The 22833-nt window shown below is 38.0% G+C and overlaps 2 protein-coding genes across 3 annotated transcripts; both read left to right on the top strand.

Annotated features, from left to right (window-relative positions):
• Positions 1-349: 349 nt before the first annotated feature.
• LOC122656729 (transcription factor bHLH68-like) lies at positions 350-3445 on the top strand. Of its 2 annotated transcripts, none has more exons than XR_006332152.1 (9): positions 350-797; positions 979-1300; positions 1504-1578; positions 1814-1879; positions 2144-2209; positions 2357-2447; positions 2608-2652; positions 2837-2881; positions 2980-3079. XR_006332152.1 is itself a non-coding variant. In XM_043851360.1 (9 exons), the coding sequence occupies exons 1-9, from the start codon at positions 574-576 to the stop codon at positions 3118-3120; spliced, it is 1041 nt and encodes a 346-aa protein (XP_043707295.1). In that variant the 5' UTR covers positions 356-573; the 3' UTR covers positions 3121-3445. The 2 variants fall into 2 exon arrangements, 1 of the variants encoding a protein (XP_043707295.1); XM_043851360.1 differs by having other exon boundaries at positions 356-797; positions 2357-2413; positions 2980-3445.
• Positions 3446-11063: 7618 nt separating this feature from the next.
• On the top strand, positions 11064-22353 carry LOC122654166 (tocopherol cyclase, chloroplastic). The gene is made up of 10 exons (XM_043848147.1): positions 11064-11445; positions 11983-12227; positions 13023-13102; positions 14382-14458; positions 16323-16492; positions 17748-17845; positions 18081-18188; positions 19349-19465; positions 19747-19896; positions 21950-22353. The coding sequence occupies exons 1-10, from the start codon at positions 11102-11104 to the stop codon at positions 22124-22126; spliced, it is 1566 nt and encodes a 521-aa protein (XP_043704082.1). The 5' UTR covers positions 11064-11101; the 3' UTR covers positions 22127-22353.
• The last annotated feature ends 480 nt before the right edge of the window (positions 22354-22833 follow it).

Here is a 22833-nt window from a genome sequence, read left to right as displayed (position 1 = left end):
ATAGATCTCTTATAAATTAAGAACTGTCCTCCTTTCCTAATAGTATTTTAGAGCTAAGTTAGATTCTGTTTGAATAATTGTATTATAAAAACATTTATTTGGCAAGAGTCTTATTGAGTTGAAATAAAAAGAAAGTGCTACAGATCTCTATAAGACTATAATTAAGATCCCTAATCCTAACATTAACACAAATTAAGGAACTAAACCCCTAAGACCATTCTTTTTGGTCTGAAAAACACTGCCACCACCTTTTCTGCCCCCCACTTTGTGATAAAGCAAAAGCAGAAAGAAAGCAAGAAAGAGAAAACATTAAAAAAAAGAAAGGGTGAAGGTTAAAAAAATCAATAAAGAGAAAGAAAGAGGGGAAAACAAAAATACAAAGTTCCTCATCAGCCCCATGACATATCAAATTCCTCAAACAGGACTTGAGGAGGAAGGGTTGGCTTCTTCAACCTCATCCAGAGAAGGAAACTTAGAATCCTCAAAGCTTTCTACCAAAGCCTGTTTGAGAGCTCAAAGGAGGAAACAAGAGATAAGCAAAGACAGAGAGAAAGTGGATTAAGATTTTGAGACATGAATCGAGGTGGCTTGCAGAGTGCAGTGGTGCAACAAATGATGGCCAGCAACCCTAACTGGTGGAACCTTAATAACATGCGCCCACCATCTCAACAACCTTCTCCTCTCAATCCTTCTTCCTCCTTCTTCCCTCAGTTCACCCCACCTTCTTCCTCACTGCCTTTAACCTCTTGGCATGATAATAACCAAGAGCTTCCAGAGTCTTGGAGCCAACTACTTCTGTAACTCTCTCTCTCTCTCTCTCTGATAATTATATGGGTTTTGATCTAGAAATGATAATCTTTAGTTTTTTTTTTTTCTCAACAAACATCTTCTATGAATTTTGAGTTTTTTTGTTTCTTGATATGGGTTTCTAATTAAAGGAAGGTAAGAATAATTAAATTGTTAATAATTGTTTTACAGGGGTGGATTGGTGGCTGGAGAAGAAGATAGGGCTGGTTTGAATCAATTTCATCAGTCTAAGAAGTTAGACAATTGGGAGGATCAAGTTTTGTATCCATCACCAAGTGTTACTGCCATTGATGTGAAGCAAGAAGCTGCTTCTGAAAATGGTTATGCATATGGTCATGGGAATGAAGAATTGCAGGCAGCAAGGCCTACTTGGTCTCAAATTATGTCAGCTTCTTCTCCTAGATCTTGTGTTACTAGTTACAGCAGTAATATGTTGGATTTTTCCAACAATAAGGTAGATGGAAAGCATCAACAACCAGATCAATCACCTGAGGTGAACAAACACCCACTTAAAAAAAAATTCAGATTACTGAAACAAGAAGATTGGTTTTAGTTCAAGTTCCAAAGTTTTCATCCTTTTAAGACTTAAATTGCTTCAATTACTGATATAAGATTTTTTTCTTAATTACTATCTGTTCCTTAGTAATCACTTCTTAACTTTCTTCCTTTGTTTTTTTTCTTTTTTTTTTTTTTAAGTGTAACAGCACTGCCACTGGTGGGGCATTCAAGAAGGCTAGGGTTCAACCCTCTTCAAGCCAAACTAGCTTCAAGGTGACTTCACATAAATCAGCTTCTCTCTTTCTCTCTTTCTGTGTGTGTTGTGTGTGATGAATGATGAGTGATGGCTGTTTCTTGCTTGTCTATTTCCTTTACATGTTTGATTCTCTCTAGTCAGAAGAAAAGATATAATAGAGATAAAATAAAACTTGGATTGGCTGTTCTTGGTTGTCAACAAGTACACAAGGGATGTATTAATTCTGATTTTATTAATTTTCTTTTTCATCAGGTAAGGAAGGAGAAGCTAGGTGATAGAATAACAGCTCTTCACCAGCTAGTCTCTCCATTTGGAAAGGTATAATATTTACATTTCTGGACTCTCTTAACTTGAAGATGTTCTCAGAAAGAATAATACATATACAGTTTTTTTTTTTTTTTTTTTAAATGCTGAAACCCAACAAAGAGAAGTTCTTTACACAGTTTAAAAACTCTCTTTTCCCTCTCTGTCCTTTTTCTCTTGGCTTTTTCTTTTATCATTAAACAAGGCCTGAAGATAGATGACTTGGGTTGTGATGGGTTTTTTTTTTTTTTTTTTTTTTTTTTTTTTTCTCTTTTGCAGACTGACACTGCTTCTGTGTTGTTAGAAGCCATTGGATACATCAGATTCCTTCAGAGTCAAATTGAGGTGATGTTTCTTTCTCCTTTACATTTACAAACAACCAAGAATCAGTGAAGGCACACATTTAAAGTTTCATTGCTCCATGTTCCTTTCACAATTTTAGTTATTAAAATTCCTTCCCTTTCTTACCCCACCCACCTCCCTTGAATGCAGGCTCTCAGCTCCCCATACTTGGGTAGTGGATCAGGAAACATGAGGCAACAACAATCTGTAAGTAACTGTACAACCCACATTTCCCCCCAAAAAAAGACTCTCTCTCTCTCTCTCTCTCTCTCTCTCTCTCTTTCTCTCTTGTGTAACATGCATGTGCATGTTACAAGGTTCTTGCAACCTTAGTTTAGTTTGGTCTATTATCATGAGATAATCCTGAGACAGTACTTAAAGAGACAGAGTTATCTTTTCAGGTTCAAGGAGAAAGGAATTGTATATTTCCTGAAGACCCTGGTCAGGTATGCTTTATTGGATCCATTACCTCTTTAAAAGCAAAGTAAGCTAGCTAGCAATTAATAGTTCTGATCAGCATCAAAGTATTAAATGAACAAAGTTCTCAGCTTTACAGATTTCAATCTTAGTAAATTAATTACTTACAAAACAGTGAAGATTAGTGTGGTAATGTGTGTACTATTTGTGTAGTTGCTGAATGATCCTTGCATGAAAAGAAGAGGAACTCCTGAACAGGTATTAAATTAACTGGACTACTTTTTTTTAATTATCAATTTTTCATTGTTGGGTCAAGTAGGACTTACATGTTTTTTTTTTTATGAAAAATGTTTTAGGATGGTGAAAGTGAACCCAACAAGAAGGATTTGAGGAGTAGAGGATTGTGCCTTGTTCCTGTATCTTGCACTCTACATGTAGGGAGTGACAATGGAGCTGATTATTGGGCTCCGACGCTCGGCGGCGGCGGATTCCGATAGGTAGTGTTGTTGTACTTGTGTTAGTGTGCAGCAAGCAAGCACCCTTGAGCTTCATCAAAAGATATAACATCATGAGCAGTCACTCTGCTAAAAAATTACAAGGCTGATTGCTCATGATGCTATGCATTCTAGATGGAAAAATAGGTGTGCTATAGCTAGCTACCTATCACTTAATTGGGTCATTAATTAGAGTCCCTCCTCATCTAATCAAGAATTTAAGATAAGGGTTGTTTGTTTTCTTCCTTAATCGTACAGTGCCTTTCTGTATATTCAATTCTAGTATTATGTTTAACCATCTTAAATTCCATTCTTTTCCTGTTTTTAATTAATCTCTTTTTTTTTTTTCCACCCTTAATCTTTAAGTATGTGAGCTTAATTGGTTAATTTAAACATCTTAAGCCCTATTAACTACTTTGCATATTATGAAGAAATTTAGCTTCAGCAGGAAGATCATAAAGCTTGAGTTTTTAAGATTCAATAATATTGGCCAATTTATTAGATCAAGTGTAGAAAAATTTGAACCTCATAAGCCTTCTCTGCAGTGCGGCCTTACGAGCGCAACACGTGGAAGAAGCTTCATCCAACTGTGCTAGCTCAATGCAAGCAATTTCGCTCTACTCCAGCCGTGGCGGCGGGAGCTGGAGGGTCCAACCCAGCAATACAAGGGTGGTTTTGGTCATTTCATAGGTGGGGCCCCTATGAAATGACCAAACCCCCCCCCCCCCAATTTTGGGTGTTTCTGCTGGGCTGGACCCTCTAGCTCCCGCCACGGCTGGAGGAGAGCCAGATCCTGATGCAAGGCATTTTAATTGTTTTTTCTTTTCAAATTCAACACTATTGGATGTCACATCTTCTACATGTTGAACTCTCAGGCCTGCACTGCAGTGCTCCGCAAGATTAGGCACTGCAGAAGATTTTTTTTCCCAAAGAAAGAGAGAGAAATCGCTAAGTAAGAATATAAACACAGGACGACATGACACAGAGATGATGTCAAGATGATGATGATGATCCAACAAACACTCCCAAACGTATCTGACAAACAATTCTTTTGTTGTTTCTTCTTGTACTTTTGAAATTGTCTTCATTTCACAACTTCGATTCTTATTTGTTACTCCACGCCACCTAAGCTTCAATCATGGGGCTTTCCACTTGTTGCTTGTCCTGTGTCTTATAGGACAGACACCATTTCCTTTAACTTCAGTAAATTTTTTTTTTCTTCCTGCGAATCATTTTTCTGGTGCCCATAATCGCATGCGCCGGAATGGAATAATCCCCTTTCCTATGGGTTCGAAAAAAACCCATAGAGAAGTTCTTGTTGCCTGATTTGAAAATTTGAAGAGATCAGGTTTCTCACGCCCTACACTGTAGGGGAATCTCCTATCCTTCACTTAGTATGTATGGGAAATGATTTCGTCCAATAAGGAACTCATATGAATAGAGAGGAGAGAGAATATTAATGCAAACTCACATGGTCATTGAAATTTAAGAAGACGTGAGAAAACATCTTCACAAATCTTTTTCCTCTGAGTTTTAAAGTTTTTACTAACTTCAAAAGATCATTTTGTACCATTAACAGTCCGGGCCTCAATCCGGGAAAAACCAATTATTGGTATCCTTTTACCCATTAGGCTCTGCTTGTTTCGACGTAAAATCTCTTATAAAACAAATTTTACTGTAAAATTAGATTTCCATTGTTTGTTTTGTAATTTGAAAAATTTTTTGAGGTAAAATTTTACTGGAGACTCCACTTTACCAGAAAAGTCTTTGGTAAAATTTACCCCATAATTATCGGGAAAATTTTACGCGACTGACTCGTGAGCCATGACCTAATTTTCAGGTTTTTTTTATGAGGAGAAACAAGGAAAACAAAAAAAAAGACAGGAAATGGAGGAGCCAACTTGAGCTTCCAAGGCTAAATGGAATCAAGGCCATCAAAAAGAAATTAATCTGACGCAAGATCCTTTATATGGATCTACAATGGAACATCATCCATCCAGTCACCTTTTTTCGATGGATTTTTCAGTTCATTTGGGATCAGATTCTTGCCTGCAACATAGGGAAACCCAAGAAACCCTTCAATACCGACGTCTTGCTCTGTCTCGAAAACCCTCTGCAAGTGAATCGATCATGACCTCTGTTGTTGTTGATGCATTGGCCACCATTGTTGCCACCGCCCCAAAGAGGATGGCTTTCATTTCTTCTTCTCACAAGGAATCCCTCTAGCCTTTGTCTACGCCTCTCTCACCTCCCTCAGATAAATTCTGATGTCCCTCACCCCGAACAGGTTCGACTCAAGATATTCACCCCACTCTCTCTCTCTCTCTCTCTCTAGCGCTTGTGGCTGGTTCGTTCTCACCGCTCTCCACATTAACTTCATCTAGATAGAGCTCGACCATATTGCACAACTTGACGCTACGACAGTCTCGTGTGGCACGCTTGCATGCTACCGTGGAGAGTGAGAAGCATCTAATCTGAGATGGGATATAACGGGGGAGGAATAGGTATACTGTTCAGGAGTAGTGAAGCAGAATCAACCCAGTTTACTTCATTAGCTTTGCAACCTACCTTGAAGTTCAAGTTTGTCTCTACTTTGCCAGTTCTACTGTTAACAGAGCAAGCTCCCTTACCTCCTTTTTCTTTAAAAAGATTCGTAATCCATTTTCTTGAGATATCCAAAAACTATTTGGGCATTTTTCACAAACTGTTGGCGGACATTGATTTGTGAGCATACATTATTTATCCTCACGCCACACGGTGAGTGAGGTGAGTGGCATACGACACATATTGACATAACTTTGGAAGTAGGTGATAGGGAACCCCGGATGGTAGGACGTAAAACATTTATCTAATTGCGTATGGTATTAAACAAACACTCAAAAATTTTACATGTAAAATTTTCACATATAAAATTTTACGTCGTAACAAACGGAGCCTTATTGGGTATCTTTGATCAACTTCTTTAATCTTCACAATAGTAATAATTGCCCTAACTTCAAGTTAAGGCAAATCCCTGGCTATCTCTTCAAAAACTAAAGCAATATGGTGGAATATATCCTCTTCTTATATGCAGAGATGCTACGGGACTGACTGTCTTGAAAGGGTCCCCAAGGCCAAAATGACTCACATGTTTTGGAATCAATGGTAACCAAAAGATGACAAGGATGCCCTCTTGGCTCCTCAATTAGGGATTTAGGGGTGGGCATTATGTGGATTCAAAGAGTGGCCTGAGCCTAACCCGAGATATAGGAAGTTAATCCAGCTCAATGCAAAACCACACCAGCTGAAGACAACTGCTAGCGTAGTTTTTTGGAACCTTGCCATTAGAGTGCAGTCATTCCAGAAGGTCATGGGTTCAATTCTATTGTCTTCAATGGTGTGCTTTGAGGCCCTGCCTCTTACTCCTTCCCTCATTCCTGACCCCTATTTCACTTAATGCATTGCCTCTTACTCACCTCTCATTCCCCCTATTTCTCTCTAGTAGTTTTAGTCGAAGTCCTATCTGGCACTATAATGTAGGATGATGTTATGTGCCTAATGGGTCTCACTCTAGTGTATGAGCACTAGATTGGGTCAGCCTATTATGGGATAGGTTAAAGGGGTTGATTTAACGCGTTCCATCAGCTCTGCAGCTTTTGATGTATCGGTCAAGTATCTAATAGATGACAAGAAAAAAATAAAAATAAAAACAAAAACAAAAACTCTACTTTGTGGAATATGTGTTAGCCATGGTTTGCTCCTTTGCATCTATATTGTTTGTGCATATTCTGCGTTCCTCAAACAACCTGGAAGCTCCTTTACTGAAGCCTCCAGGTTGAAGGTTCCACGGGTGTGGTTGCTCCACCGGCTCATTTCTTTATAAATCCACCCTCCATTGCCTGGGGTGTTTTCCAAGAATCGTTATCCCCACCAATTCGCTGTCCCTTCCAATTCCTCCAATTCCTCACATAGGGATGGAAATAACCACCCTACCCCCTGCTCGAAAACACTATCTAAGGTGGGATCCACTCCTCCTTATTAGAGGCATTGTCGGAATTGAAGGTGTCCGCGAAGTGGAGGTGATAATTATTCTTCTTTTCCAGCTAGTTTCTTTGAACAAATTTAAGTTTTGGGAAAAAAATTTAACAATATCTAGCTAGCTCTAAATTTCTTAGATCGATCAAAGATGTATAGTAAAGACATACGAGTTCAGATCATTGTACGTACATAAACGCTGCACATCCGATCAAATGCCAACACATGTCTCAAATGCATCCGTTTGGATCAGGTCCAATTGAGCACTGTCCTTGGGACCTGATCTGGAATCTTGAGCCGACCTGTGGAGCCCAATGATTGTAAATGAGTTTGGATCAGATCCCAAGGACGGTACATGTCAGTGGACCTAAACCGAACTCTCCATTTAAAGGGTGAAGAGCGGCATTTACGAAAGCAGAAGAGAGGTGTTGCCATTGACCGGTCTCAAGACATACAAGCATTGTTTATCACACGTATGTGTCTAATATACATTCATGAACGGGTTGGGTTTCCCTTGATCTTTTTCAGGCTTGGGCTGTTGGGCAGTTTTTAGTTACCAACGCGTCAAAATCTTGGATTCTGTGTTTTTTTTTTAAAAGCCCAAGCCCAACGTTAGCCCAAAACAATTCTGCCCGAGATTGGGTTTTTCTAATAAGGTTGGGCCTGGACAATTTCAAGTAAACCTGACCAAATTGCCCACCTCGAATTTTAATGGTCAATCTTATTTAAAAATTATTTTCCAGATTATTTTATCGATTGTTTTTTTGGGTAAAATTTTATCGTATTTTCATTCTAAAGGAATAATAACATTTCATAATTTTATAGGGCAAATTATATTTGGTCAACCCGACTAGATAAACTTACCTAGTCACTCCAAATATCTACCACATGGTATGTTAGATTGGTCCCAACTTCTGTGGTTAGTTTAAACCCGAAGCTCCCCTACTCATATATCAAGTTTTAATCCAAATGGAGCTTGCTAAGTGATAAAATAGAGTTTTAAAAATCGATGATTATGGAAGAGTACACTACAGTGATCGGAATACTATAGGCATGTATGAACATATATGGGCATGCATGCCAATACATGAGAGGAGGGGTTATATGGTTGATTTGAGCCTAAAATTTAATAAGTAGCCTATCTAGATTGTATCCACTATCTATTTAACGGTTGGAATTGCCACATTATTCTACCACATGGTAAATTTTTATGAATCGTTAAGGGAAGCTTATCTTAATAGGACCGTGAAGTGGCATTTTTCCCAATTATATATAGTTACAATGAAATAATTGTGAGGGGACAAAATGCATTAGCCCATGGGGGTCTGGGGTGTATGTGCAAACCCGTAATAGCCCTTTTATTACTTGGGGTGGGTTGAGCCCGTGACATGGTCGACCCAAGCCAGGTGGGCTAGGCTGAAAATTACCAGTTCAAGATTATTGTACTAATGGGTTTGCATTTACAACGCATATTGTAACCTTCCTTACCCAAAAAAAGAAAGAAAAGTTGTAACTTTCTTTTAATTGCTTCAAAAGGGTTATCAAAATAGTTTGAAAGTGACTTGTCATTATGGCTGTGCGCACGACTTGCGTTAAATGTAGTCAGATTGGCATAAATGTTAATCCTAAATGACATAAAAGCCCCTACACCCCTTATTTGATGAAGTTGATGGGAGAATCTCTAGTATACAAAACACCTTTTCTTTATTAAAAATTGTATATTTTTCGAGTAAACATATGAAATGACAAGATTTACTCTCATTGAAGAAAAAAAATGTGTTAAAAGGGCAAAAAAACAAAAGAAGTAAAGTTACTGACTTTATTTTCACCCACCACAGTTACAACAAAATCTAGTATATTTTTTACATTTTTGGGGGGTAAATGACAAAATAAAACTTGAAAAGTGGTCTATTAATTAACCCCCTGATATGGGGGTATTGATTATTTATATATTGCTTTATTTCTTGGTAACAATTAATAGAAATAAATTTTTTTTTGGTAATTTAACTAAGGCAAGAGATCATTGTCTGATTGCATAGCCCTACACCAATGTGGGGGCCAATGAGAGCACATGCAAGGGCATAGATGAGTACAATATAGATGAGAGTTTTGATTTCATAGGGGCGGGGCGATAATTTTACCCGCTCTTGTGTGTGTGTGTGCATGGGCCACACGACCAAACAACGTTTCTTTCCCCTTTAACTAAATATAGATTTAATAGTTTTTAAAATTTTGGAAATGCAAATCAATTCTCGGAAACTTAAATTTGGAGAAGAGTTCCTCACATTGCTAGCATGGGAGTAATCTCCTATGCCACACCAGTGGTGGCGCACTGAATAAGGAAGCCACAATGACCAAAGAGGAAAGAAAAAATTAATAAAAAAAAGATGAATTATTATTGTTACAAAGGTGTGTTAAATTTTTTTTTTTTTTTTTTTTTTGGTAGAAGGTATGTTAATTTTATTTTAAGTATCACAAGGTATCTATTCTACCACATATATAGATGATATGTCCATTCTGATTGTAACATGGTTTAGATTAGCCATATATCAAATTTCAGAGTCTAATTCAATCAAATACTCTCTTTTGTATTAGCACACATTCCGTGTATGTCCAGCCATGTGTATTAGTATTCTAGACATTACGAGAGACTCTCCCAACTTTGAGTGGAAAACAAACAATTTAGAGTAGAAAAATGTAAATTCGGATGGCTTAGATTCATATTGTGATTTGTTGTTTTATACTTAATGAGACATAATTGGTAAATGAGCTTGCTAGCCCTATGTATCATGACATTGTAACGTTGATTTCAATTATACAATGGGCTCACTCTGCACAAAAATAGCGAAAGGTTAGGGTTGACTCCAAACTCACTCCTCTTTGGAATCTGCATAAGTGTAAGGGTGTCAAAACCAAGCCAAAACTGTTAATCAAAATCGAACCAAACCGTTTACACTGAAATAGTGAAAGCTGTTTAATAAATGGATTGATTTTGGTTTAAAAATTGTGACTGTTTAGTTAAACATCTTAAATCGAACTTAATCATTTTAATCCACAAACCATTATATATATATAATAAGTTAAGTCATTCATAGTTAAAATAAACAATTATGGTAAGAATAAACAACTCCTACTAAAAAATTAAGAAACATTCAAATTTTTTAAATAAAAAAAAATTAAAGGGAAAAATAACTCTAATCAGTTATGTGGTTAGCATGATTCTTACGCCTTGACACAAACCAATGCTTTTGTTATTCAATACTCAAAATTAGATCCTATAAAAAATCTTCAATCAGATTTGAAGATCAGAATTTGACCTTAAGCTTTTACCTTTCACTGATGAACTTGTTCAATCAACTAAAAAAATTAAACCATTGGAATTCTATCACAACTTGCCAACTAAGGGAAAAATAATCATAATTTCTAATGGCAGCTATGACCCCATATCGAAACACTGAGTTTGGGCATCCATCTTAATTGTTGACAGTAACATTATTTCTGCATATATGAATTTTGGTGGAGTAGGATCAACAGAAGAAACAGAAGCCGGAGGTGTCTTGCAAGATATCACAAGTACAATATCTTTAGAAATCCATTTACTGTGTAAAAGGATGGGTGCGAGAGAGTACCAAAAGATATTTTGGGATTTATACTAAAATGGATAGGAGTTTGTGAACCCAAGGATCGGTCGGTGAAACTCACCTTTCTCCTAAAATTAATGCTTACTCACGCAGAGCATGGACATAAATACTAGTAGATGCTGTTTTCCACCATCTTATAGGAGGGTGAGCCAACGACTAGTTCATGGCATGGGTCAGCAACTCAGTGGACCATTGGTCCGAACTCCGGCGCCCTAAAGCCGAATTTGGCTCTCCTCCAGCCGTGGTGTTGCCAAGTGTACTCTATTCTCTCTCTCTCTACTTGAGATTTTAGTTTAACTCGCACTTGAAGCAAATCCAACTGATTCTCAATGGAACACAGTGTTCTCCCTCTCTGCAATACTCCCCACCATGTACTTCGTGTTTCTCCTATTCGTGTTGGGTTTCGGAGGATCTCATCGGATTCACCACCGCTCAACTCTGCTGGGAGAGTCCGAGCTTCTCAGGTTTGGAATGATTCGTCTGGAACTCTGTCCTCTACTTCGAAGCTAAGAAATCGATCTGGGTATTGCGTTTCTGCGGTGGTTTCGATGTCCGATGGAGCGAGTTACGGTTCTTCCAGGGAGGAAAAGCGTCAATCAGAGACTGGACTTTCTGTAACTCCTGTTTATCAGCCAACACCTCCAAACAGAGATCTTCGAACTCCTCACAGCGGGTAACTGGTCTCATTTTTCAATGCACTCTAACAGAGCTGTACCCAACTAAATGATTTCTCCATTCAACTCTATTTGAAGTCTCTGCTATTGATTGTTATTGTTTCTCGTCCAGTCCTCACCTTATTAGGATTTTGTAGTTCATCATCTACATTCCCTACTGCAAGCATGGTTGTGACATGGAACTTAACCTTTAACTTGTGAGATGTGCAAAATGCCGATTCCTTCTTTCTGATGTTCATGTGTGTTCATGAATTTCTTTTGCTCTATGTGCAAATTCGTATGCCATATGTGTAAACGTATGGCGTGTATGAGAAAATGTGTAATTATAATTACCAATCTGGTATTTCGGTACCAATTGTGATGCACGATATAAATTCCCAATGGTCCTTAAATTGCTGAATTGCTGGACAGAAATTATGTTGGGAAGAAAAAACTGGTGTATGTTACTGCATTTTACCCCTTCATCTCTGATAAATAGTCTATAGACAATACTTCAATGATTATGAGATTCTTTGAATTATTGTTCATTCATTTAGGTACCACTTTGATGGGAGTACCCGGGTATTTTTTGAGGGTTGGTACTTTAAGGTCTCGATTCCAGAACGGCGGCAAAGCTTCTGCTTTATGTATTCTGTGGAGAATCCTGTATTCCGTAAGAGACTTAGTACAGTGGAAGAAACACTTTATGGACCTCGGTTTACCGGAGTTGGGGCTCAAATTCTTGGTGCAGATGATAAGTATATTTGCCAATACACCGACGAATCTCAGTACTTTTGGGGAAGTGAGTTCCTGGATTCCATTTTATCAACTTTGACATTCAGATACTTACATTCATTATTTATTAAGTTAAACACCATCAGATTTTCTTTGCCTTCAACATTTTGGTTAACTAACTCCTAGAGTGCTGCAAGGCTTCTATAGCTAAGAGTCTAGTTTGAGCTGTTTTCAAAACCGAATTACATGGTAGAGTCGGATTGAATTGCTGCGTCTTAAACATCAATAATATTCAATCATTCTGGGTAAACCATTGTCGTGTTATACTTCATTTCCTTTCTTGGTCACTTTCCAATTTAGGACTTACTTTGGATAATGGGTTTTAAACTCCCGGTAGTTTAGGACTATTAATTAGTGATACAATTATGAGGCTAAGCATGTGCTGTTGAATTGGATTCCTACCACATAAGGGAACTCCAATGCCTAAATAGAATTCAAAATCCACAATTGTAGGTAGAGTTCTGAATTGCTATCGGAAGATAACTAACTCCATGGTTCTGGATGTGCATCACCTAATGTTATGAAAATCAGGTATATCACGGCATTTTTATGGCGTTTTTGCTTCTTGGGGATCCAGAGTAACATGCACTTATTGTATTCCCTATTTGCACTACCTGCCCTCTGCCCTTCTTGTTGTTTGATAAAAATGATATTTCACTTCTTCATAAGATGTAGTAATTTTTTTTAAAGATTCTTTGGCCACAATTTTCTGTTGCTTATAAGATGATACTATTCTTTTCAACTTTCATAGATGAACTTAATGGTTCTATTTTCCGATTTTCACATATTTCCTGATACATAGGTAGACATGAACTAATTCTGGGAAATACTTTTACTGCTGGTAAAGATTTACCTCCTCCAAATAGGGAAGTTGCTCCTGAGGTCAGTATGCTTTCTTTGGATTCTAACCTGTTAGCACAAGGTGTTGATTTTTTATTTGATTGTTTGTTTTTCTTCTTGGTAAACCTTTGTTATTTGATGTCTATTTTGTTTATTTTCTATGTTATGTACTTTCATGAGTACATCAATACATGAAATCACCCATTCATTGATGACAAATGGGGATTCTCCCCTGCATGTTGTAGATGGGTTCCACATGATGCAGTTTTCCACTCTACATGTTACAGCTGGTCATTAGCCAGGGAAATTTCTTGTGTAAAATCCTTTTGATGATAACATATCCCTAGAAGTGACATCTTGGTTCAGGTAGTTCTTTCAAATGCATTGGCTGAATAAAATAAGGGCAAAAGGTTCCTTCACGACTGTGGAAAGAGCCTTGTCTTCATGATCACTTGTTTTGCCACGTGGCCCGATTAGATGGGGCTCAAATTTGTGTACAGGTAGACCCCTAGGACCCCTGTTCACATGTCAAGTTTCAGCTCAAACGGAGAGTTCCAGGTGACAAAATAGAGCTTTGAAAAATCCAGGAAATGGGAGGGTGCACAGTACTGGCTGGAGTACAATATATGTGCATGAACATACATGGGGATGCAAGCCAATACTCGGGTGTTATATGGTTGAAAAATTGTCTGAGATTTGACACATGGCCTATCCAGACTGTACCCTATCTATCCAACAGTCAGTGCCTAATCATCCTACCACGTGGCAGAATTAGAGGTCCTGTGGAGTGATCAGGTAGAGATGAGAAGTGTAAAGCTGGATGTGTTAAGAAAAAAATCAGATGCATTGCTGTTGTTTTTTAATACTGCAGCTATTGCAACAAATCCTCTGCTAATTCAGCTGTCCTGATAATATCTATGTTCTACATAACACACATCCTTGAGCATACAGAAGGCAGTCTATGTGTCAGACCTACATTGTCTATACCTACTATGATTTTTTTTTTGTTTATGTGCTTACATGTACACACAATCACTCATATACACGTTCAAATGCTTCATGCTTGGGTTTTATCAATACAATGAATGCTGCCAACTTTTCTGTTGTTGTGTCCCATTTTTGTTGAAAGAATTTGCATCCTGCATATTTATGATTTATTTGTCCTCTGGAAACAATTGTTTCAAGGACTTTCAGTATTTCCCAGTTTTCAAAAGTTTTTAATGTCTTCCAAGATCATGAGCATCTCTTGCTGAAGATGAAACTTTTACTCAAGGCATTGTATGACATCAATGTTGACTTCCTCCAATTTTATTAACACTAGGAGTTCCATGGACGAGTGATAGAAGGTTTCCAAGTTAGTCCGCTTTGGAATCAAGGATTCATTCGTGACGATGGCAGGTATGCCTTTGTCTTCTGTTATTTTCAGGATCTAGTTTTGTATTATAGAGTTGCAAAGAAGTGTTTATGGTCTAAGCTGTTTTTTTCCTTCCTCTATTTTTATTTTTCTTCCCCCCCCCCCCCCTTTTCTGGCATTGATGATTAATCTGGAAATTATTGTTATTGGATGAGGGCTGAAACATGTTGTCACAACGCCAGGCGACACCAACAAGGCGCCTAAGCGCCTGCCTAGGCGATCAAGGTGCCTGTACGCCTTGACAACTAGGAGGTGAAACGAGGTTGTTGAGATAAATGAGTGGTAAAACTAAAAAAGATAAAATAGGGAACAAATTAAAGCTAATTTAGGAGGAGTTTTGATACATGATAAGTTGAGACAAAGTCGTTTGAGGTGGCATGGACATGCAATGGCAACCTTTGAATGCATTGGTAAGGAGGAGTAACATGATTCAGATTGGAGGAGTTAAAAAGAGCTAGTGGTAGTTCTAAATGACTCTTGGAGAAGTAACCCAGTGCAATTCCCGCCTTTGTAGGGTCCTTTGGAGGGGTGGATTAGATTTGGTCCTGACCTTTGCCAGTTTTGCATAAAGTGGCTGCTTTCAAGAACTCATATCTTCACACTGGCAGCCAAAGCATTTTACGTTCGCACCAAGCAACAGCCCCTCCATTAATAGGTTCGATTTGACATTGAATATTTAACGATTACTCCAGCTGGCAGCTTTGATTCCCATTCAGGTAATTAATCTTCACCTCCCAATATAAATCAACTCCACAACTTTAGGTGGAGGTTTCAATTCTGAATGGTTATGAGAACTGAAGCAGGAAGATCAAGAAGTGATTCCCAGGATTCCTAGGTATACCCCTTAAAGAGTGATTCTCAGGATGACCAGCTATCTCCATAAGATTAAGGCAGATTAGGACATTTACTATCTGTTTGGACTCTCACAACCCAAACTGATCCTTTAATATTTTCCTAAAGATATTTTTGTATTCATACATGCATATCCATTAGGATGGTTTGAACTTTGAGGTAACATCTACAAGGCTGCTTTTGCTAGCAGTTAAGTTAGTTCAAGTGTTTTCCAGAAATACTGGATAGTATGTTGGTATAAATTTATGCTATTCAAATGATTAGAAAATGTTGTCTGAGAATTAATCTGTTTACTTATCCCTAAATATCGATACAAGAAATTCATATGGTCCTTTTCAATGCATCTACGGACAAAAAGGGCGTGAAATGTCAGGTTGAGTGTTTTCTGGGTTAGTAGTTACCTTATGCCCTTGTTCATATCTACCTGGTTGTTAAACAGGTGGATATATGTCAACCCTAACTGGAAAGTGTTGTGTGTGTCTTGAATTCTTGTACCCGTTTCGAAGATTGGCCCGCTCCGACATTTTTGGTGGCGACCTGAATGGGATTTTTTCTGAGGTTTGTGATGGTAGCAGAGGGCTTGGAGGAGTATTTATTTGTTTTATCGTCTTGTTGTGTAAGCAAGTAAAACAAATGAGATTTGGAGATTTTCAAGCTAGGGTTTTCTGGGGAGAGTTCTTGTTGCAACTTTTGGTGTTCTTGAGAGATTTCTACTGTATCTTTTCTTCTGTTACATAGTGAATCATCTTCAGCTTTGCCCGTGGACGTAGCACATCATATTAGTGTGTGAACAACGTTAAATCTGCGTCATCTTTGCTCTGTTTTATTTCTTCTTGTTTCTTGGTGTTTGCTTTCACAGAAAGTATTTATCTATGGGTTGGTGGGTTGGGTCTGTAACTGCCAAGAAGATCAGGGAGGGCAATAAAGCATACAAGCTCAAACAAGTAATCATAGCAAAGTTCTTATATTTTGATTTAACTTGGCTTTGGATGACAGATCAGATTACGTGCAGACAGTAAAGACAGCACGTTGGGAGTATAGTACCCGTCCTGTTTATGGCTGGGGTAATGTTGGCTCCAAACAGAAGGCCACAGCAGGCTGGCTTGCAGCTTTCCCTGTATTTGAACCCCATTGGCAAGTATGCATGGCAGGTGGATTGTCAACAGGTATGAGCTAATTTTCTTACTCTTGGCTCTGATTCTTAGCTTTCATTGGCTCAGTATCTAGGTGCTTGGTATGCTATCATCTAGGATTGGTTATGCTTCTATAGGATCTGAATATTTTAAGCTGAAGTAGGTCTTTTAAGGTCCTAATAATTTGTACTAGTAAATTTTGCTAAAAGTAATACCATTATTTAACTGCAGAAGCACCTGCTAATTGTTTATGAAATATTCAAAAAACTTTTTGTCTCCTCAATTTCAGAAGCTAAAGCTGATGTTTAGAAAACCATGTCAACTAACCAGCCTCTGCTTTTACTCTGCATTGAAGAGAAGTGGTAAGTGAAGGTAAAGAGTTTGAGAAGTGATAACTAGAGCAGAAACAACTGCATATATTTGAGAAGAGAGTCCAGGAAGATCTCGGATCAGATACTTACCACTAGCTCAGAAATGTATATTACTATTGACCAATTGTTAATTAATATAAGTACTTTCAGCAGGGATGCTTAATTGCCTATTGGAGAGAGAAGTGAAAAACTTGGATACTGACTAATATAATTTGTAAATTTCCATCAATATTTAAATTTGTCATATCTGTCTCTTATAAGATAGTTCGGCAACTTAATAAAAACCCAAATGGTAAATCTTTGAAAATCTTTTTTTGTTATGAGAGATCACAACTGATGTTCGTTCAAGTAGTTATTTTATTGAATAGTGTTATATATGCTAATAATTTGCATCTGATTGGCAAGTTTTTTTTAGTGCTGAGGGAGAGAGGTAGTCTTGTGGACTCACACACTCATGCAAATAATTACCGTATCATATCAAATAAACAGAGATGTAGAATACCTCAATGTCAAATCACAACACTGGAATGTAGCTGCTTAAAATATTAAAATAATTTAATTATGTAACAGCAACTACAACAAAGAGAAATGTCAGAAAAGGGGGGAAAAAGAAAGTCAGTTTTACTTTTACATCATCTATTGAAACTTTTAAGTATCTAAAAATTTTGATGTTGAACTGCTGTATGAAGTTGATGCTACTCTTAGGTAACGGTTCTATCTAACCTTAGACAAATTCTAATCTTGTTATGAACACTTCCTCTATCTTTATAAATGGGACATATTTACTTCATAAATTGGTAGCTGTAATGAATATGCACCTAACACAAAACCTTATATTGGATTTTTAATAAAGTTATGTATGTATTCTTTGATCCATAGAGCAGCATATCTTCTAAGGCTCTGAATTTCCATTCCAGGTTGGATAGAGTGGGATGGGGAGCGATTTGAATTTGAAAATGCACCGTCTTACTCCGAAAAGAACTGGGGTGGAGCCTTCCCAAGAAAATGGTTCTGGGTAAATACCTGATAGTATCCTGTCATAACATATCTCAACTTTTCTTATTTGCTTATATCAGGTTTGAGTATATTAACTCATCCCCATCTTGCTGTTTGGAAGCTTTTCTTTCTTTCTTACTTGGATCATCCGATTGTTTTCTGTCACGAGAGACTATTTGCTTTTTTAGTTTTTGCTCCTTTAATTATTTTTGTGGTTAGAATTGGAAGAGTGAATGGTTGGTAAAATATTGCAGGCTCAGTGTAATGTTTTTCAAGGTGCAACTGGAGAAGTTGCTTTGACTGCAGCTGGTGGATTGAGGGCACTACCTGGATTGACCGAAAACTTTGAAAATGCTGCGTTGGTACTATATGCTACAGAAAATTTATATCCCAATCTTGCTTATCTTGTTTGCTTCTTTCTGCTTCATCATTTTACTCGTTTTCTTTTCTTTTAAATTTTAACGTTTTTGAAACGGAGCTGAAAGTTATTTGTGTAATGTTTCCACCTATACATGCATGTACAAGAAGATATCTAAGAATTTGAAATTCACTAAGCCTCACCCCAACTATTTGGGTTGCCAAAAGGTGCTCTATCAAACTTCAGAGAATTCCTTGCAAGCACAAAGCAGTCAAAATAGTGAGAGACACAGCCCTAATCTTTGATGTTTCTGAGTTTTTGATTTGAAAAACCCTTCTGTTCCTTTCATTCTATATCCCTGAAAGTATTGTATGAACAGTCAGCCTTCATAATATGCAACTCCCAGTGTCAACTTGTTCACAAGCTAGATTGTGAAAAACATGTAAGCATCCTGCAGTTGCTAACATCAAACAGGTACAAGTAAAAGCTTCAACTGATCTTTGTTTGCTCATAATGGATAAGAGGTGATTCATAATCTGCTCGTTGCCCATCTAACACCTCCACCCAACCATTATGCAAGCTATTCGTATAAGCTTTTAGCCACTACTGTCTTGCACATTCTTCCAAATTAACCAATCTTCATTTGGGTAGTCAATGTTTCAAGCCCAACACATTCCTCAAATTTTTGTAGTTGTAATATTTGTTCTAACTGATGGATTCCAAACCATATTCCTGTTGTCCATGGTGAGGCACCAGTTAATGGTCCCCACTACTACTGCCAAGTTCCAATATTTCATAAATGTTGAAGCCTCTTTGTCAGAAACCTTCAAATCTTCTAGTTTTTGTTAAATCTAATGCGTGAGCAATTCTGAGTAGTGATTAATAGATGATTCTGTAGAACAAAAATCTCTTTATTTTCTCTGTCAAAGGCTTTTTTTTTTTTTTTTAAAGAAATTTAAATGAGAGAATTGTTTTCTGGAGAAAATTCATTGGAGAAGTGTAACCTAACATTCTGTAAAACTCATGATATGTACTTTTTATGATTTCAGTAAGAATTCTTCTCTTTCATTTTATTATTCGTTTTATCAGGAATTGTCTACTTCAGACTTATACTAATGATTTGTCAATTTTTGTTTTTAATGAAGTAATATGGGGTTTATGCAGATCGGAGTTCACTATGGTGGTACTTTTTATGAATTTGTGCCATGGAATGGTGTTGTTAATTGGGAAATTGCTCAATGGGGTTATTGGCACATGTTTGCAGAGAATCAAACCCATAAGGTGATTGTGTTTCTGTTAATTCTGTTATATTTCCTTGTGCTTTAGTACTAGTGATCCCAAATCATTGATCTGTTCTCAGAATCTTCCTTTCTTCTGCTTAATATGAGAAGCCTAATCTAAAGGACTTAAGGATGTAAAAGCTGATCCTTGAAAAAAATTTAAGGAACCTGATAGGAGGGAGTATTCTGCTGAAGTCCTTTCCATTACCAATTTTTTTGACAGACTATATATTTTGGAGCTATGTTTATTACTAACAAGGTGAATTTGATCTTCGTGTGCAGGTGGAGTTAGAGGCAACTACAAAAAATCCTGGCACCACATTAAGGGCTCCATCAAAGGAAGCTGGGCTCACTCCATATTGTAAAGATACCTGTGACGGTGAACTGAGATTACAGTTGTGGGAAAGAAAATATGATGGCAGTAAGGGAAAGGTTTGCCGATCTCCTCTAACCTCAATGTCTATTACATCATTAGTTGAGGGGCCAAGAAATGTCAACCTCTTTTCTCCAGAGAACTCTGTTCCTTGAATGTCCATCTCATCATTAAATGAAGTCTTCAGGAGTCCTTTTGCCTCCTTTGTCTAATGGAGGAGGTTCAGTAGGATCCATACATCAATGGGGATTACTTGACATCCGCATGAGCATGGCCCACTAGGGCCTTAGATGACAACCCAGGATTCCCCCACTATGTAAACGTATGAATCCACCCTAATGGATATCTACCTTTCGTTTGCAAATGCATGTGATCTGCATGATCTTCCACATCACTTTGCTTGTGTGTCTTCTGTCCTTGACCGCATTCGTGTGTGAGCCGCATATCTTCCTCATCTTACTCAATGTGCATCATCTGTCCTTGACATATGAATTGCATGCCCTTCTGCCTCGTGCTGCATGTGGGCTGCTTTCTTATTCAGGACCTCCAGACTCGGTGGATTGTTTTTTTTTTTTTAGCTTAAATCTTATACTAAATGGTTGTATGCGATATTCTGGGTTCTTTTTATGCTATTCTATTGGGTATTTTGGGGGTTATCTCTTGTATTTTTGTTTTTTCAAAGCAATAAATTATATTTACTGTGCTTGATTTTATCAGTGATAATTCGTGAAACAATGTAATAAGTTGTATGGGAGGCAGCTATAAACTCTCACGCTTCAGAAGAGAAGCTTCATCCACTACCTGCATTCACCCTGACACATAACCCGAGCGTCCCAAGGGACTTACCGACCAAACCTGCTCACTAATGTGACTCCAGACAAAAAATTTCACACTTCTGGTGTGTCTCATTATTGTCTAGATGATTGCATATCTTGTTAAATTATATTTTAACTTATCGGCTATCTTATCAGTGTATGTAAAACCCTTGATAAGGGTCAATTTTTTCATTATGAATGGCAGATATTTTACATGGTATCTTGGTGTGTTGATGTGGCTTTGGTTAATTGCCTCCTGTTCTTGATTTTTCATCAAGGTGGCATTCCCTGCTGCCTTTTGGGGCTAGACTTCTGTGTGTGTGTTTTACTGCCCCCCCCCCCCCCCTCCCTTTTTTGTTGGTTTGGTGGGTGTGGGGAAGGGGCATGAGAGAAAGACTAAGCCTAACTAATACTCATGGGAACTCATAAATGTCTTGTGATCATGCATGCTGTAGAACTTTGGCTACAGAGGGAGGGGAAAGTCATGTTGTGGCCCTGGCCATCATATCAGCATGATCATGGTTGGGCTATGGTTCGATTAAGATTAGACTGCTGGTTTGAAGGATACAGGTTGCTGTGTGGGAGGCAGCATATCTTTTGTGGAATACCAGATGTTGATGATGATGGAACTGATAGCATAATTGCTGACATTATTTAATGCCTGTTGCAACTTACAACATGATGTATGCAGCAATGGGGATTAAAGAGTGTTGCTCTTGTGAAGAGAGTTTCTTGTAGGAAAAAGGAAAGAGTTATTAAGAAGAGTGACTTAAGAGTGTGATTGGGTCCTTAATGTAATCTAGCAGTAGTAGTGTTAACTTTTCCTGGTCATATTTGCCCGTGGACCTTGCCCTGTTGTCGCCTTGTACGTGACCATGTAAATCTCATACTTATTTATGATTGTCTCTTTCTAGCTTTATTTCTCTATTCTTGCATCACCACCAACCAGATGACTGATTGACCATGTTTTTTGCTCACTGGATAGATGACCACGGTTGCCATCTGAATGCAGCAGGGACCCTAGGAGCATGAGCAGTTCAGAAATTTATTATTTCTTAGGTTACTTAATTGAAATTTAGGGCTAAATCTATTTTAAGTACTATCATTGATTTACTCCGTCTTTGTAACTTCAGTAATGACCATGACTTTACCTAAAAGTTCAGTTGCCTTGCCAAATGGTATATGTCTAGACATGCTGCTTGGATGATTTTCTTCTCTTTGATGGTTTCATATGACTTGTTTATCCTCTCTAAACTGTATGTGTTTTTTTTGTTTTTGTTTTTGTGTTAACTTGTAGATTATTCTGGATGTTACAAGTGATATGGCGGCACTGGAAGTTGGTGGAGGACCATGGTTCAACACATGGAAAGGCCAGACGTCTACTCCGGAGCTCCTCAGCCAAGCGCTCAGAGTTCCCATTGATATGGAGAGCATTTTTGGGGGCGTTCCAATTCTGAAGCCCCCTGGGCTCTAGACAATTAGTTAATGGCTGCTTATTTAGCATCGGTGGGTCTAAGGAGGGCGTGAGGGATCTTGTCGAAATTTACTCTTGGTTAGGGGATAAATGTACAATGACTGATGGCCTCAAAGTATAATTTGGAGCTGAAGAAGGAAAAGTTAGTTTTTAGAGTTGCCCATGTTTATTATCTTTTGATTTACTGATGCACTGTGTGAGTGGATGCAGGCCTGAAACAACAACCAGACTCGACCATCCATAACACAGACATAATACAAAAGACCCATAACTATGGTTGATTAGAACCCGTAGAATACAAGAGCTATGGCGTGGCTCAGCTGTCCATCTAGCTCGGAAACCAAACCAGAAGACGCCACCGAATGGCCTCCCCATGCCAATTATAAGTTGGAATTGAAGCCACTGCGAGGTGAGATTGTTACCATTAGTTGCCTACCTGCATTTCACACTAAAATTTGTGCTTGGGTGAATGAGGATGCCTGTCACACATGAGGATGAGGCATTATTGCTATTCTAAATCTCAGGTATGGCAATGATGCATTCCATGGTTTAAGGTATCAGCATTGGCAATGCTCGAATGCCTGACCGATCCCATCACAGTTGACCGTATCGGTCAGGACATGAACTAATAACTACAAGGCCGAACTTCTGACTACCCGATTCCTTCATTTCAACTTCAATCATCTGGATATTTGGTTCTTTTTTTA

The sequence above is a fragment of the Telopea speciosissima genome, chromosome 3, assembly GCF_018873765.1.
Source record: "Telopea speciosissima isolate NSW1024214 ecotype Mountain lineage chromosome 3, Tspe_v1, whole genome shotgun sequence".
NCBI classification, from domain to species: domain Eukaryota; kingdom Viridiplantae; phylum Streptophyta; class Magnoliopsida; order Proteales; family Proteaceae; genus Telopea; species Telopea speciosissima.
Note: the sequence above shows the minus strand (reverse complement) of the source record. Positions and strands in the feature narration are given on the sequence as shown.